Source organism: Poeciliopsis prolifica, unplaced genomic scaffold, assembly GCF_027474105.1.
Source record: "Poeciliopsis prolifica strain line A6 unplaced genomic scaffold, Auburn_PproV2 SCAFFOLD004, whole genome shotgun sequence".
NCBI lineage: Eukaryota > Metazoa > Chordata > Actinopteri > Cyprinodontiformes > Poeciliidae > Poeciliopsis > Poeciliopsis prolifica.
The window spans coordinates 1,290,475-1,306,345 of record NW_026562379.1 but is presented as its reverse complement, the minus strand read 5'-3'; the positions used below and the strand labels follow the sequence as shown (position 1 = coordinate 1,306,345).

Here is a 15,871-nt window from a genome sequence, read left to right as displayed (position 1 = left end):
TTATAATCTTGAAATCCTTCCAAATCCCTGGAAATCTGCTCTGTGTCTCTTAGGTCTCACACAACCCATCGTAGTACATATGAACCAGCATATGCGCTTCTGATCACTTAAATTCCTCCATTTTTGAGCGCTCTCTCGATTTTAGTGTCATGAACATCTGCTCTCGCAACAACTTCCTGTTTGAAAAATTATGTCAATATATACAGCAGTAGTATGTTTATAGGCTGCATCTGTGCTCCCCTTAAATTTTTAATATACCGAGCTGGAAAAAATGAAGAGCCCACTGCACTGATCACCATTAAAAACCTGGTTATTCCACCAAATACTGATTTCTGAACTCTTCCGGAGATAAAACATTATTATTGTTGTTTCTAAATGAATACGAACTTGTTTTCTTTGCAGTATTTGAGGTCTGAAAACACTGCATCTTTTTTTTTTTTTTTTGTTATTTTGACCATTTCTCACTTTCTGCAAATAAACACTAAACCTTTGCTTGGCATTTCAGAGACATGTTGTCAGAAGTTTATGGAATTAAAGAACAATGTTCATTTTACTCAGACATAAACCTATAAAGAGTTAATTCAGAGAAACTGATCATTTTTCCAGAGCTGTATATATGCACATTTTCTTTAAAGAGCAACAGTGTAAAACCAGATTCATTCACTCTATACAATGTTGTTTTTTTGGCTTTGGTTATTGCAGCTAATAGGTCTGGATGTAAGTAAGGAAGAGAAATAGTTCTGAAGCTTCCTGTAGGCTTATAATGAGTTTGCAGCCTGTCAGTAAGCAGGGCCTGAGTCACCATGGCACTGCATTACTGTTGCTATGGTTTCCTTATCTGCAGGATGTGCTTCAACCAGACCTGCCATATTTAGTCTGTTTTTCAGCACGCAAGCCTGCTGCTGCTGCTGCTGCTGCTGCTGCTGCTGCTGCTGCTGCTGCTTTGCTGCTGCTGCTGCTGCTGCTGCTGCTGCTGCTGCTGCTGCTGCTGCTGCTGCTGCTGCTGCGCTGCTGCTGCTGCTGCTGCTGCTGCTGCTGCTGCTGCGCTGCTGCTGCTGCTGCGCTGCTGCTGCTGCTGCTGCTGCTGCTGCTGCTGCTGCTGCTGCTGCTGCTGCTGCTGCTGCTGCTGCTGCTGCTGCTGCTGCTTAGCTGCTGCTGCTGCTGCTGGATGCACTTAGCTCCCTTGTTTTTCACTGTGAAGAATGAAGTGGCTCAGAAGCCTTGTCGTGTAAATTTTTGCTTTCGCACTTTTAGCACAACATTAACATCAGTTTGATGTGTAAAATTACAGAGAGGGGATTGGTGAACCAGAAATTAGACTTCTTAATCTTTGAAATTACAAAATATTGGACAAAATAATGCTGGTGAATCTCACCAAGTCTACATTTTTGTTTTGCTTATATAATCAGCTTACAGTTCCAGATACAAGATCTGCAGGATTAAATACTCTGAGATTATTGTCTCTCCTTGAGGCTTTATCACAGTTCGTTTCTGAACCTGCCATTCTTCGGTCCTTCACAGACTTCACAGATAGAAATCTGTCTTTCTTGGTAGAAACATTATCTTATGTGGTATTAAAGAAACAATATCATGTAGTGAGACTTTCTTGTAGTGAAAACATACTGGACACAGATTTGAGCAAGAATTACATAACTTTGTAAGAAAACCCCTCAAATATCCATCAATCAGCTTGGGCAGAACCTTGGATAGTTACGTGGAAAGTTAAAATGTCTCTTTAAATCTTAATCCATCCTTGAAGTGTAAATAAAACACAGTATATTTCCACTGAGGCAAAGAATATTGAGAATTTAGTAGTTTGTGTTTCTTACTGTTCAGAAGATCCCAGGAAGCACAGATGCAGTCACAGAAACCAGAGAAAGACTTATCAGAAAAATGGGTTACTGTGTGAAACATTCACGAGTAAATGTTTTAAACTGGTTTATAAAAATAAACAATTTTATCTAAAACTGTACCACAACCCTGCTAGTGCAATTCAGGACAAGGTTGGGAATGAAGGAGTTGATCAGCCCTGGGGACTAAAGTTGTCCTCATCAGCTGAGTCCTGCAGCAAGGACAGCAGAGTCTGAGTCCCAAGGGAAGACACTTAAACACTTGGAAACCAGAGTAGATCCTGTTAGGATCCTGGAAGCTCATGTAATGATTTTCTCTTTCCGTTGCAGTATGTATTGTACTGCAATGTTTAATAAATACATTGCAGTATATAATGGAAAGAGATGCCTTACTTTATCTTGCTCTAAATCTATGCATTATGAAAAACTAGTTTGAATATTTGTTTCCAATTTAAATTACTGTTGAACATGGCTTTATGGGGAATAAAATGGAGCAACAGAGAGGAGAAACTGGATAAATAAATTAAATTCTTTACAAAATAAGGAAATCATCAACTGGTCAATCATGAATCGCAATTTTTGGTTTAAGATCCAATTCTTCAGCGGACGGAGACAGTTTCCAACCCTTACACTGATAATGCACCTACCAAGAAAAATCAAATAATGGTTTTCAATGTTTTAATTATTTCTCGTAACGATGATCTGGTAGTCTGGAGGCTCTGGGACTTGATGGCAGCAGTAAACGTGCGACGAATAAATCAGATCCATGAAGTGAAGTAGTGTGTTTATCATTCTTTTTCAACTAAATAAGTTTTAAACTTCAGACTGAGTAAACGTTCCAAAGGATTTCAATTTATCTTAAGTCAAGTCAGGATGCATAGCTTTTTGTTTTTAACTCGTTAAAGAAGTCATCAAGTCATTATTTTCGGTACAGCCATTAAAGTTGTGCAACTTTACTTTGGGATGATTTTTAGATCATTAAATTCAATGCTGAATATGGATAGCTAATAATTTAAACTCTTCCATTTTATAGCTTGCTAGTCAGTCCACCGGTGTTTTTATGCTCTTTAAATATTTTCATATTTTTTTATATTACTATCAGAAATTTAAAGAAGTGGAGCAAAGTGATCAAATAAATGAACTGGTGCATTGATTTTCACCACATTGCAGTACGTTGCCCCTGCATGACCTTTTAAGGTCTCCTAATTACCAAATAAATCATGTGTGTAAATTATTCTCAGCATAAGTGGCCTATTTGTACACTGTCAAGTTTTGTTAGAGAACGTCAGTGAAGAAAATCAGCATAATGAAGATCAGGGATAAATCAGAACAATAAAGATATAAACATCTCACAGAGCACTGGACAATCCAATGTAAAATGAAAGGAGTGTGTAGGACAGCTAAGCCTTTTAAAACGAGGCTATCCAGCTTGACTAATAGCAGCATTAATCGGAGAAGCAGCCAGGAGGCACAAATTCTAGTCTCTGTGCGTTGAAAGCTGGTTACAACATACCTCAGAAGACATGCAACAGCAAATGAGTCTGAGTACATGTACATACAGCTATTCAGATTTTATTTCACCTCATGATTATACATGGCTTTGAATAAAAGACTTCGAAATAATTGGTTGTAAAGAGACAAAATGAAAAAAGGATGGGAATACTTAATTTTCCTAATATTACTTATAAGCTTGATCGTCTGCAACATGTTTTGTGCCTTGTTATGATGACCCTGGAGAGGTTGGAATAATGTAAGGGCTCAAGTTTTTTAAAAAAAGAGAAACAAAGGAAATGTCATGAGTGGGCTCTTCTAAACACCTTATGTAACACATGACAAACTGAGGAACCCCATTCTCTTTAATACTTCTGTTTTGCTTTTTTTCCACTCCATTGATTTCCGTTAAATGTCTGCAAGTCATTCTAGGAGCTGCTCGGATTTGTTTTCAGTCAAATAAAAAAACAACAACAATCAATTGAGGGGGGAGCTTTCTTAGACGGAACCCAAATGGCTATAACATGATCATGCACGTTGTGTTGTGGGTGGGAGTAACTCACGCATGCGTATTAAACCCTCTCCTCCTGCCAGGCGCTAAGTGGAAAATAAAGAGTGAGCGGCGGCTCGGAAATGCAATGCGGTCAGTGGCTTCTTTTTTTTTTAATGATTTGAATTAACAATCTTACCGTATGTCGTGTAAAATAGGAGAAGTGTTGCCGTTTGGGTCCAATCAAGACTTCAGACCTCGAGCCTGTAAGTGGGTGAATCGGCTTTGTTGCCATAGGATCCACAGGTTCTGATCTTTGATTCTTTTTTGTTTTTGTGGTTCATTTAGAAGTAAAAGAAAATACTTTTGTGGAGGGCTCTGGACTGAGGTGGCTGGATTTGTGGGCGAGGAAACTGTTGCATCACTCGAGTTTGCTGTCGCACATCACGGACCTGCTCATTCCGTTCAAGTGCCGGGGATGATGACGTTTCCTGTCGCCGTCTAGATGAGAAATTGCGAGCCGAGAAGCTGTAAATTCACAAATGGGCTCTTAAAACTGCTAAAAAAAAAAAACAATCCCCGCACTTCTCGCAGAGCGTCACTTTGTCGCAGAGCGTCGCTTCTTTCAGTAGGTGGATCTTCGCTCTTGGGGCAGAGGGAAGTTTCCTGCGCTGTCTGTGGTCCTGAACTCGCATTTCTCACCCAGGAGTTGGCCTTGAAGGCAACTTGAAAGCAAAAGCGGAGTTTGGAGCAGCGGTCGTCCCAGCGGCAGCAGCAGCTCCTCATAGGGCTGAACATGCCAACTCTGCACAGAGTTCAACAGCAAGCGCTACTTCTGTTGTTGTTTGTCGGTAAGTGTTGCGTTTGAGGTCGGCTTCCACACCGCATACATGAGTGCTTTGGCTGTGGCGCATTCACGGTTACGAACACTGACGTTTTCCAGACAAACTGAGGAACCCCATTCCTTCGTTTCATCTGATGGGGAAACTGGGGTAAGCGATGTGAGGCTGTGTCCGCTCTGTCCTCTTGTGTGTCTTCTCTCTGCCTGCAGAATGTTTGGAAGAAAACAAAATGAAATAAAAAAGGATAAGATAAAATCAATGTTGTCACTGTCTGCCCCTGGGCGAGACCCTGGTTACATAACAGCAATGGGCCTAACGCAGTCACATTGACAGTGAACTTTTCTGCATTTTGTGACATTATAAACCACTATAAACCATCCTTTGACAGACTTGAGAGGACACTTAAGTATGAATTCAACTACATGCCACTAATTGTAACCACTTGACTCCTTGACTCTTTTCTTTATTTATAGAAAATAGTTCACTTAAAACAAAACAAAAAAACATAATTTGAAGTCTGATGTTATTACCAGACAGAACAAGACAAACAATTTCTGTTGTACCATTAGTGTTTTTCAGTAGTGCACATTTGTATATGCATCTCTTGATGGAAGGCCTAAACAAGCCACAAACGAGGGAGTGAAGGAGTTCTGTTTGGCTGCTGGTTGCAGACTCCAAGTCTATGCATTTGTAACCACTGCATCATTTGCCTTTTTGACTCAATTCCCTTCCCACGTTATTCAATTAACTGAAATGCAATTATATTCCAGCCTTTTCCTTAATCAGTTTTCTCACAGTATGTTGAAAACCCCTTCAAATGTTTCCCGTAGTTTCTATAATCTTTGCCGCTATTGCAAAACCAAGAAAACATGACTCGGCAGAAGCCACGATATTTTCTTTGTCGATCTTTTATGACTTGAGTCTCTCCAGTGCTCACAGAACTCTAAACTTAAGTTTATGGCTGTTTATGTAAAGAAGTTAGTTCTGCATCTTTGTGTTGGATTTGACATGTACAGATTAATGGAGATTATGAAACTTTTAAAAAACCCTCATAAGTTTTTTTTTCCTGTTTTGAAAAAAAAAATTTGTCTTTGTTGTCGAAGTTTGAAGGCTCTACAAGAGAACTTGTAATTCAGTGACTTTCTCGTAAGCTTTATGTTTAAGCATTTCCGTCTCAAAATGCCCAAAATAAACACCATGAATTTTGAAGCCATTACCATTAGACTTTTTTATTACCAAAAAGGCATTTAAAACAAATTCCATTGTCAATAAATTATCTATTGCTTAAATGTCTGGCGTGTCATCAGCGTGTGAATGCAGTGTGAAGTGCTTTGGAGTCCTCGGGACTGGATAAAGCATTAAACAAGAACAAGCAATTTACCTTTCATCTTATCAAATCTAGGATAGACACATCCTCCCTTCTGCTCTTGATAGCTCTTTTACTTATTGGTTTTAATTATTTTTATTCTTCCAGATCAAATACCAGAGGAAAATGTTCAAGATTTCTTTAACATTTTCTTGAAAGTTGATGGATTTTAGATATGGAAGTATGAGTTGATTGTGGATGTAAATGTGTGTAATATTGCTTCTCTTTCAGTCCACCTGAGCAGGCCAGTATGTGTTGATGTGGATTCCGACACTGAAGCAGAGATGGGAAGCTTCAAGAAGCTGACATGCATCTCTTGCTTGAAGAGGGAGGAACTCAAACCAAACACAAGTGTGAATTGGTATTTCACGTCAAGTGAAAACAACACATATGACAGAATTCATGTATGTTTGCAGAACAGTGTTGTGTACGACCCATACGTTTGAGTTTTGTGCTGATCAGTTCAGATTATAAATGTTAAAAGTTTTGGGTTTTTTTTTCTTTTTGCCTAGATTTTCCAAAGCCTGAATGGAGACTCAAAAAACCTGGATGGACCTTTTAGAGACCGTCTGATCTGGAATGGTAGCAAAGACCTGCAAGACGTCTCCTTGTTGATCCTAAACATCTCAGAGAGAGACCGTGGTATTTATGAGTGCCGAGTTTTTCGTACGTTTGACTTTGGAGCCTATACGCCATCGACACTGACAACAAAGAACATCACACTGACCGTGAAAGAAAAAGGTACGATTGTGTCCATTGGCTTCAGTGTTAATGAAGCATAAGCCAGATATTTAAATTACTGTGTGAAAAGACACCCATGTTTTGTCTCAGTTTGTGATGTAGCATTACGCTAACCTTCCTTGTTGTAGAGCAATTGAGATTACTAGAGTTTTAGACATGTTAATGACTATAAAGAAGATAAAATAGATATTATCCCCAGCTCTCTTTAAATTCAGAAATTGCACCCAATGACAAAACTTCGAGTAACGTTGCAGTTAAATATTGCCATACTGGTAGGTGTGTTTTAAGGACAGGGTATCAGGAAGAGAAAGACGACTTCCACAAGTCTGGTTCATCCACGGATACATGTTCAAATACTTATATGCAAGTATAAATCCATTTCAAAACTTCCACTGTGATACTGTTCGGAAAGTAAATGGTTTTTGAATCCCAGAGATGAGTGCTTTTTGGTAGGAACTGTATGTATTAAATAGAACTACTGTAAAGATCCTGGCTGAAGAAAAAACATCCTGTGCCATCATGGACTGAATGCTGCTTTTAAGAGAAAGTATGACTTTGAAAGACAGGCTGAAGTTAGCAAATGCACTTAAGGACAAATATATTGAGTCTTAGAGACATGTTCTGTGGTCTGAAACCTATAATAGAAGTGAGTGGCCATAATGACCATCCTTACATTTAGAGGAAAAAGCATTCAAGCTCCATAACAATCTCGTAACTGTGACGTATGAGGGTGGCAGCACCGTGGTGTCTGGATGTTTTTTCTGTCGGAAGCACTGTTGCTCTTCATCAAACAGAGTAAAATCTGGGTGAAAATTGGTCTCAAAAAAGAAAATGATTTCAAACTCGGGTCCGAAAAAGGTCCAAGTGGCTGAAGGGCAAAAAAGAAAAGGCTTTTGGGTTCAATTTTATGCATGTGAACTGCATAAGTGTCCTTTTATGCAGTTCACATGCTGTTTTTTAAGACAAGGTCATTTGTGTGATCTGGCATTTGGTCCACACTCTTTATGAGTTGGTGGTGGTAGTGACCCGCCACCAACTGATCACATAGGTCACATAGGTGATGCTGTGTCACCTAAAGCAACGATGGTCGACCATACTTCTTCAGTAAGATGGCAATTTCTTTCACTCCCAGTAGCTGACTGAATGACTCTTAAGATACTCTCAGGACTTCTTGGCAGGAACTTGTGGGCTAAGATAGAAGCTCTCTGAGGGATTTGAAAATCCTTCTGCATACAGACTCTGGTGTTCAGCTGAAAGCTGCTAAGCAGTTAGAATGTTTTATTTTAGAGCTGCCTGAATTAACACTGTACTGTTGAGCTGCAAAACTGCTGGCCTCTGTGCACCTAGCCCTGTCTTTGTGTTCTGCCTCTTCTTCATCTGATTTTAAAATGTTTACCAGGCCAGCATGACTTGCTTTGTAATTATAAACCCAACTTTTTGTCTTCGCTAAGTGATGCATTAGTGTGAAAGCTCTCTGCCACTAACAAAACCTCTTCCCTTTCCCACTCTTTTCTATGTTGTGACTGGTTTGGAAGAAAAAAATAACTGTGTTTTGCTTTGTCTGCCTTTATTTTTTTCCATTAAAGCTTTCTTCTGTTGTCTGTGAAGGGCTTAATTCAAACCAGCTACTTTGCTGTCTGTTTAAACCTGGGTAATGTATTATGCTTCTTGGATGTTTGGCCTGCTGAATGTTTCATCTTCCACCTCAGTCGAATATACAAATCAACGTGTATATTTGGAAGTTCCCAATTCTGTTCCATTTCTTTAGATTTTCATTTTCAATGCTTGCATATGGTAGAATTTTTAAAAAGATGCATATACACGCAGAATGCTGTGGTCAGATTTCTTTCTGCACAAATATCAAAATCTTCCTTCATATTTCATACAAACAGTGGTATCAAGTTTCAGAAAGCCTTTCCTGCTGCAACCATTATGCATGTGTTCTGATAATGATTTTCGTGGTAACAAAGTGGAAAATTTTGCTTTCGGTGGATCATCTTACAAAAACAGCCACATCAAGTTGGACAAACATGGTTCTTCTGAGAAGGTTTTCTGGAATTTGGTACAAACAAACAGGTTCACAGTGGCTCAAAAATATTAAGCTTTTACATGTACATTTCCAAATGTCAGTGTGTGTTCCCAAGACAATTTGGTTCCCAAAGTCCAGTTTCATGTTTAAATTGTCTGTTAAGATTCTCCTCCAAATAAAGTTTCATTGTGATTGATGGGTGACGTACAGTGCTTTGCAAAAACATTTATGCTTCTTTTATATTTATTGTTGAAGCCTTCAGTGCATCAACGCATTTTGTTAGGATTTGGTGTCACAGACCAACAAAACAATTCACAAATAGTTAAGGAGAAGGAAAGTACAACACAGTTGGCACACTGTTCCAACTGAAATATTGAAAGTGTTGCAAGCATTTGTTTTTATTTTTATTCATTCCCGACTTTCCTGCTTGTCAAAAAGAAATAAAAGATTGATGTTCACATGGGATGATAAGGCTATGCCATGTTTTGCCATGGGAAAGAGCTGTTCATGGTGATGTGTGATGTTAGTTTTCCTCTGCACATATTTTTGCATTTGGGCCAAAAATGTACATTTGAGTCTTATATTATCAAAGCATCATCTTCTGCTTGGATTCAACAAACTTTAAACTGGGCGAATGGCTTATTTTCTTCTCAGAAGGCTTTGTTTTTTCCACTGTAGAGATCAGATTTGGATAGTGCATGACTAATGAAGGCTTGCTGACAGATCCTCCCACCTGAGCTGTGAATCAGCTCAGAGGTTTAGGGCTGAGAAAGCAGGTCAAACTTTTTTGTTTGAAAATAATAATAAAAAAGTTTAAAACAATTTTTCTTAGTTCAGAATTATGCATGATGTTGTGAAGGTTGATTACATAAAAACCTAAAAATACATTGAATTTTGTGGTCATATGTGAAACAGTTTAAGGGGTTTAAATACCTTTGCAAAGCACTTTAGTCTCCGATGTTTTTTTATCTTTTACTACAGCTAAGTGAATAATTTTAGAAAATATAAACAAATAGGATAGTGAAAGCACTTTTTCTTATAGATTTAAAGACAATAAATGATGAGAGTGAGCATGAACTTTCTTCATTTGATGGTATAATTGTTTTCAAACAGCAAAAAGAAATGTCTGATCCAAGAACCACTGTGAGTTTGCACCTCCATTTTATACCATACACAAAGGTACCCTGTGGAGCTTTCACAGTTCAATAGGCAGGTTTGCTCTCTACCTGCATGGGACTTTGTGAAATCTCTGCAAGGCACCTTTTCTTTTACATTTTTAGGTTATAATGTCATCACTCAGTACTTATGCCCATCATATTTACCTGTATATTGTTAGATTTATCTAAAACGTAATGCATCCACAAAGCATGAACTCATAAGAAGGTTTTTATCAGTGCTTACTGTAATTGGTAATCAGATAGTATCTAATTACTCCTAAATATATATATATATATAAAAAAGAAAAGAAAAAAAAAAGAAAATTGTTTTTAGTAGAACAACAGAAAGTGGGATTTTTCATGTTAACAAAATGTATTTTGCATGGAAACCATTGTGTTTTGGGTTTTTCATATCTAGAAACAGATTAAATATTTTTTTGAATGAACCAAAATACAAGTCAAAAGCTAAGAAGAAAATTACATTTTGTAGTAGGAGAACATAAACACCATTATTGTGCAACAAGGTTGTGTGTAGCTCAGCCGTTCAAGACTGCCAGCCTTTCCTGGAAAGTGCAGATTTCTTCATTGAATATCATCCACTGGTTATTTTGCAAGTGTTTCTGAAAATGTGCTGATGGCATGAAAATGGGCTGACAGCAGTCCTCTTCTGTGCATTCATTTCTGTGGCCATTAATCTGGAAAACAAATGGAAATTGTTTCCAATAAATTCAGTTTTTTTGCATTTTGCTGACATTTTGCTTTGGGCAGCAGAATATTTAGTGGGAAATTTAGTTTTGTCGAGCCAAATTGCTGCAAAGAACTTAGAGAATAGCAGCTTTAGATTGTTTTGTCATTATCAGTAGAAGCTTGTGGAATATTCAAAAATAAAGATACAAATAATAAATATAAATACATCCTTTAAGAAGCTTAAGTGTAACTTTTTATTAATGAAATAATGTCTGATATCTCGCTGATATCTCGTCCTCTTCGTCATAAATGATGCGAGATTTTGTGCCAGTCGTGTTCAGCGAGCTCAGGACATTTCCTTAGAGCTGCAGCAGAGTCTATTTTGTTATTCTTCACAAAATGGTGCAGGAAATGAATGTGTGCTGAATAAAGCATGTGCCTATCTGCTGTTTGTGCTCCGCAGTCTCCAATGACACCGCCGCAATCTACTCTGAGATCATGATGTATGTCCTGCTGGTGTTCTTGACCTTGTGGCTGCTGGTGGAAATGGTCTACTGCTACAGGAAGATCTCAAAATCTGATGAGCAAGCGCAGGACACAGCGTGAGTTTCACACGTTTCCACACGCTCAGATACGTGTGAGCTCACCACAAACACAGTGTTCTGATGTGATCTGCTTAATAGCAAATCAAATTGATCTAATCTGAAAAGGATGTTTTGCACCTGTGGATCCTTGAATCTCTTATTTTTACGTAATGCTCATATACAATTCCAGACATCAATGGCTGTCAGACAGAGAGCCAGACCGAAAAGGTCAGACTAACAGACAGATATGGGAATAATTGAAAATTGAGCATGTTCCCTGCTCTGGTTTTTAGCCCTCTTACATCTTTAATCTGTTTTTTGTTTTTCTACGGAAGCCAGCCAGACACACCTGAATTATTCCATGCTCTGCTGACTGTTTGACTTTTCAGCAACCTGTTAACATCCAAGCTGGATTTTCAGCTCCATCGTAAACTGGCTTTTTGTGTCACCTTGTCTCAAAGCCACCTATGTAGTCAGCTCCTCCTGGATTTACACAACATTGACTCTGCCAGCCTATGCCTGTTGACAGCTTTTTCTTCCCATTTTTTTTTTTTTTTTTTGGAAAATATGAGTGATATTCTGAAAAGTAACAGATAATACACAGCAGTATGGTTGATTCACTGTTTTTGCAATGTGAATAGAGTACTGCAGCTGCAAAATGATATGCGGTATGTTCTAAAGATCCCTCATTTTATGGGGGAGGAAATGTGCAATGCAGTCGCAGACTCTGTGAAAATGGTGGCAAATATCTAATGTCACTGTTCGTGCCTTTGGTTAAATGTCATATAGGTTCTTCTCAAACCTCCCCAGAACTCATTTTTTAAACTCTTGTGGCCTTTATTTGAAAGTAAATGGTAGGTGGTATTGCAGTGAAATGAGAATAAGACAAGGAGCAAATGGCTTGAATCCACATGTTAACGACAAAAGCCTCTGTACATGTATACTCCACTAACTGAGCCCCTTTTTGTCAAATGTGTACATATATAATTGCAGACATGGTTGATATATTGATCATTATTGGTCTTTAATTCACTGAATAGTGTTAAGGTTGGCAATAGGCCAAGAAGGTGAAAATCTTATTGCTTGTTTGCCTGTTTTATGGTTTTAAAATCTTTCACTGACTTCTTCTGCTTCTTCTTCTTTTTGCAAGTGAGCAAAGTAGTTTTATTGCTATGATTATTATTGGCAGGACTTTCTTATAATACTCCAGGTCAGCAATTATTGTAAAGTCGTTAACCTTGCTGTGTAAGGATACCATGATTGATATTTGCATTCCAAATAATTGCTTTAACCTTGGGTAAGGTATATTAAGCTAGATGGTACTTTGATGAAGCTGCTAAAGGTTTGTAGAGGCTTTAGCCCTTATTAAAAGACACAAAACTCAGCAGTACAAAAGTACTTATTTTCTATTATGTTGGAATCATAATTTTTATATGCATTTAGTCTTTGTAGTCGAGGCAGTGAATTAGCTGTAATATTTGAGATAATTGTTTAAGATGGGAAGTAATAACAAAATGAAAGACTTGGTCAGAGATTTAGATAACTTTTCTTCCCTAACATTTGCTGACTGGGTAACAAAGTTCATTTCATTAATATAAATCTTGTTTAGTCTGCAGAGAAGTTGAGTAGGTGCACTGCATGTAACTGCAAGCATTTTTAGCGCTGAGATTTTAAGAGGTTAAGAGCATGGTGATAAATACTGAATGAGCGTGTCAGTTCATCTGGATGTGCACCCGCTGTCTCAAGACTCCACTGATTGCTTTGTCTTTTATAAACTCCACATGGGACATGTGAGGAATTACTCATGTTTGATTTAAAGGGAAATGCATGTTGCAGCCTTGTTGTTCCAGTCTGAAACTGAAACGTCTGCCTTCTAACAGGAGAAAACCAAAGCTCTGTTTTTTAGACGCTCCTCTGTTTTCCTGCAGGACGAACTACCTAGCCGTCCCTTCTGAGCAGAAAGACAATCCAGTCGCTCCTGTTACCGAATAAAAGCGCTTTTCAGTGACACGGTATTTTACATGTGATTTCCTCAGCCTGAACTCGATCAATAAAATCATCCCCTTCCTGTTTGTATCCATTGTTTTGTAGCTTCAACACTCATAACTCTGCAGCTTTGTAGACTCCCATTGCTTCTGTCTCATCCTTCACACACATTTTCGAAAGGCATTCATTTCTGTTCTTTTTGGACTCTATTTTTCAGTCACTCTTTTTGATTCTTATTTAGATATTTCTCATTAGAAAACATCTAACACTATAGTTGTTTCTTTTAAAAAGATAAGTAGACATGATGCATAATTTTTTTTGTGGTGTGTTCATACCTAGAGTGCTTTGAGATTATGATGTGTGGCTATAATGTGTGAACATTGTGGAAAAATATCAAACTAGTGAGTGTGATGTTTGCATGTTAAGTAGCGCTCCGTACTGTTTTCAGGTAAATTAGATGCATCCAGTAGTGCAGAACCTGGCAAAACCTTGGAGATAAAGGCCTGCGCCTTGAACTTCATCATATTTTGTATCACAAACCTCATTGTGTTAATGTGGTTTATAAGTGGCAGATCAATGTGTAATTGTAAAGTGAAATACAAATAGACACGGTTATGAAAAGTAAAAGGACAAAAAAAACCCTGTTTGGCAACATTGAATTTTCACAGCTGCTTTTAGTCAAATGTAAGATATTTTAGAATGGAGAAAGAAAAATTTACTCCAGCTTTGCAACACAGATCATAACATGGTTATTTTTTACTTTGAAAACGTTCAATTTTATTATTTCAAAAAGTTTGAGACATCACTTTTGCAAGGCGCTATATTTCCCATTTATTTATATTTTGCTTCCAGTAAGTCATGTTTTGTCAGCTTGTAAATTATGCTTCCTGGAGGCCTTTTCAAAGTATTTCTATTGATTTGATTTTCTTTATTTACATTTAGCCTCACTGGTTCTGTGAAAACCAGTGAGAAGGTTAATGTGTCGATGCTTGCTGAATTTTTTCTTGTTTCGTAAAGGCATGACGACGATGTGCTGATGATAGTTTTTCAGACCTCACACCTTTCCTTTTGTTCCACACATTTACAATTTCCCCAATTTTCACTAAAGGTCTGAACAATTTGTTGCCATCAGTTGGTCAGACGACTTTTAAGCATTACTGAACATCTGGCTCAGTGGAAGCAAAGAATCAGGGAACAATAGATGATTTGAAAAGGCACATGTTCTCTTCTTTAAGTGAATCATTTCAGGTTTACTGAGGGAACCATGTTCTCTGTTCTCTTCAGATATTAACCTCTCAGGATGATGGCACAGACAGCACAGTCCCATCGGTGCCACCATGAAGATATTTCTCCCAGACAGCGACGTGAATCCCGCCAGCCAACCTTTCCTGTGTATCCACCGTGTCTTATAACAGAAAAGTGCTATATAAATGTATATATGTTTTCCCTTTCCTTCTTCTTTATGAAAGCTCTGACATCAAGTCTAGGACCTATTATCCGATCAATATAGCCATACTGTAGACTTTAAGAACCTGCTGATGTGTTGATGTACTACCCATTTCCAAACAGCTGGTGTTGTGAGTTTTGTACCTCGACATTAATGCTTGACCTAAGGAGAGAGTCTGCTGTTTTAAAGACTCTTAAACTTACTCTGCCATGTTTATTTTTCTAACCTTTTTATAGACCTTGTTGTGAGTTTTCAGGTCACAGAGTTCTTTGTCGTGGCCAGAAGTCTTTCCATGATGTTTTCAATTGAAAAGCTTTCACACTTCTACGTGTCTGCATACTCTCTGCTGTCCGTTATGCGCCACAAAATCGTGGAAATGCTTATAAACATGATATTCCGCAAGAAAAGGACTTTATTCAGCTGAATTTATTTGAAGTTTTTTACTCGCCTCTGTATAAATCTTTAATCTACATTCATCTCTGATGTCAACGTATATTCAGTAGGTCAAGTGGTACTGCACTTAGAGCTCCTAAATGTATTCTTGAAGCTTTGACTGTTCCTGAGTATTGCTGTCGAGACCCAGTCTGTGCCTCCTTCAACGATACAAAACTGTAGAAACATTTCTAACTTGATTCCATCATATCCAGCCATTTTCGTTCTGTTGCAAATACAATAATTCATCTGTGAATTTTACATTTTTATCTTAATAAATATACATTCCACAGCGCGATTTGGCACTTCTCCATTATTTCCAGAAAATGTCCGCAGATCTTTATATTTATATACATTGATCTAATTTTATTTCAGTAATTCAATTCCAAATGTGAATAGCAAGAATTATTTGTAGGAAGAAATTGTACATTAGCTTCATATTTACAGGAGACATTCCTTTTTGTTAAGCCTCTACTGAACTAAAGTCAGTGTTTGAGCTGTTCCTCCTGAAGTGAGGAAAGAAGTGCTCGATTGTGGCTCAGTAGTCTGGAAACCATTTTGCAGATCAAAGTACATTTAGCCTTTTTATTTATTCATTTTGGAAATCAAGGTCCCAGACTCTGAAGGCAAAGAGGAGAGGCACAAAATCTGAGCTGCTTGAGGTTCAGTGTGAAGTTTCCACAGTCGGTGAGGATTTAAGGTGTCGTATTATCTGTCTGTGCTGGTCCACTGTGCTTTATCAAGTCCAAAGTCAAAGCAGAAAATCTTT

General features: G+C 38.0%; 1 protein-coding gene across 5 annotated transcripts; it reads left to right on the top strand.

Moving 5' to 3' along the window:
- Window positions 1–3,576: 3,576 nt before the first annotated feature.
- On the top strand, window positions 3,577–15,400 carry scn3b (sodium channel, voltage-gated, type III, beta). 5 transcript variants are annotated; one of them, XM_055028331.1, is made up of 7 exons: window positions 3,939–4,097; window positions 4,180–4,682; window positions 6,271–6,443; window positions 6,552–6,780; window positions 11,117–11,255; window positions 13,166–13,249; window positions 14,508–15,400. In XM_055028331.1, exons 2-6 carry the CDS (start codon window positions 4,628–4,630, stop codon window positions 13,227–13,229), a joined length of 660 nt encoding a protein of 219 aa, XP_054884306.1. In that variant the 5' UTR covers window positions 3,939–4,097; window positions 4,180–4,627; the 3' UTR covers window positions 13,230–13,249; window positions 14,508–15,400. The 5 variants fall into 5 exon arrangements, with proteins under 5 accessions (XP_054884307.1, XP_054884306.1, XP_054884305.1 ...); XM_055028330.1 differs by having other exon boundaries at window positions 3,939–4,459; window positions 4,538–4,682; XM_055028332.1 differs by lacking the exon at window positions 4,180–4,682 and having other exon boundaries at window positions 3,577–3,984.
- The last annotated feature ends 471 nt before the right edge of the window (window positions 15,401–15,871 follow it).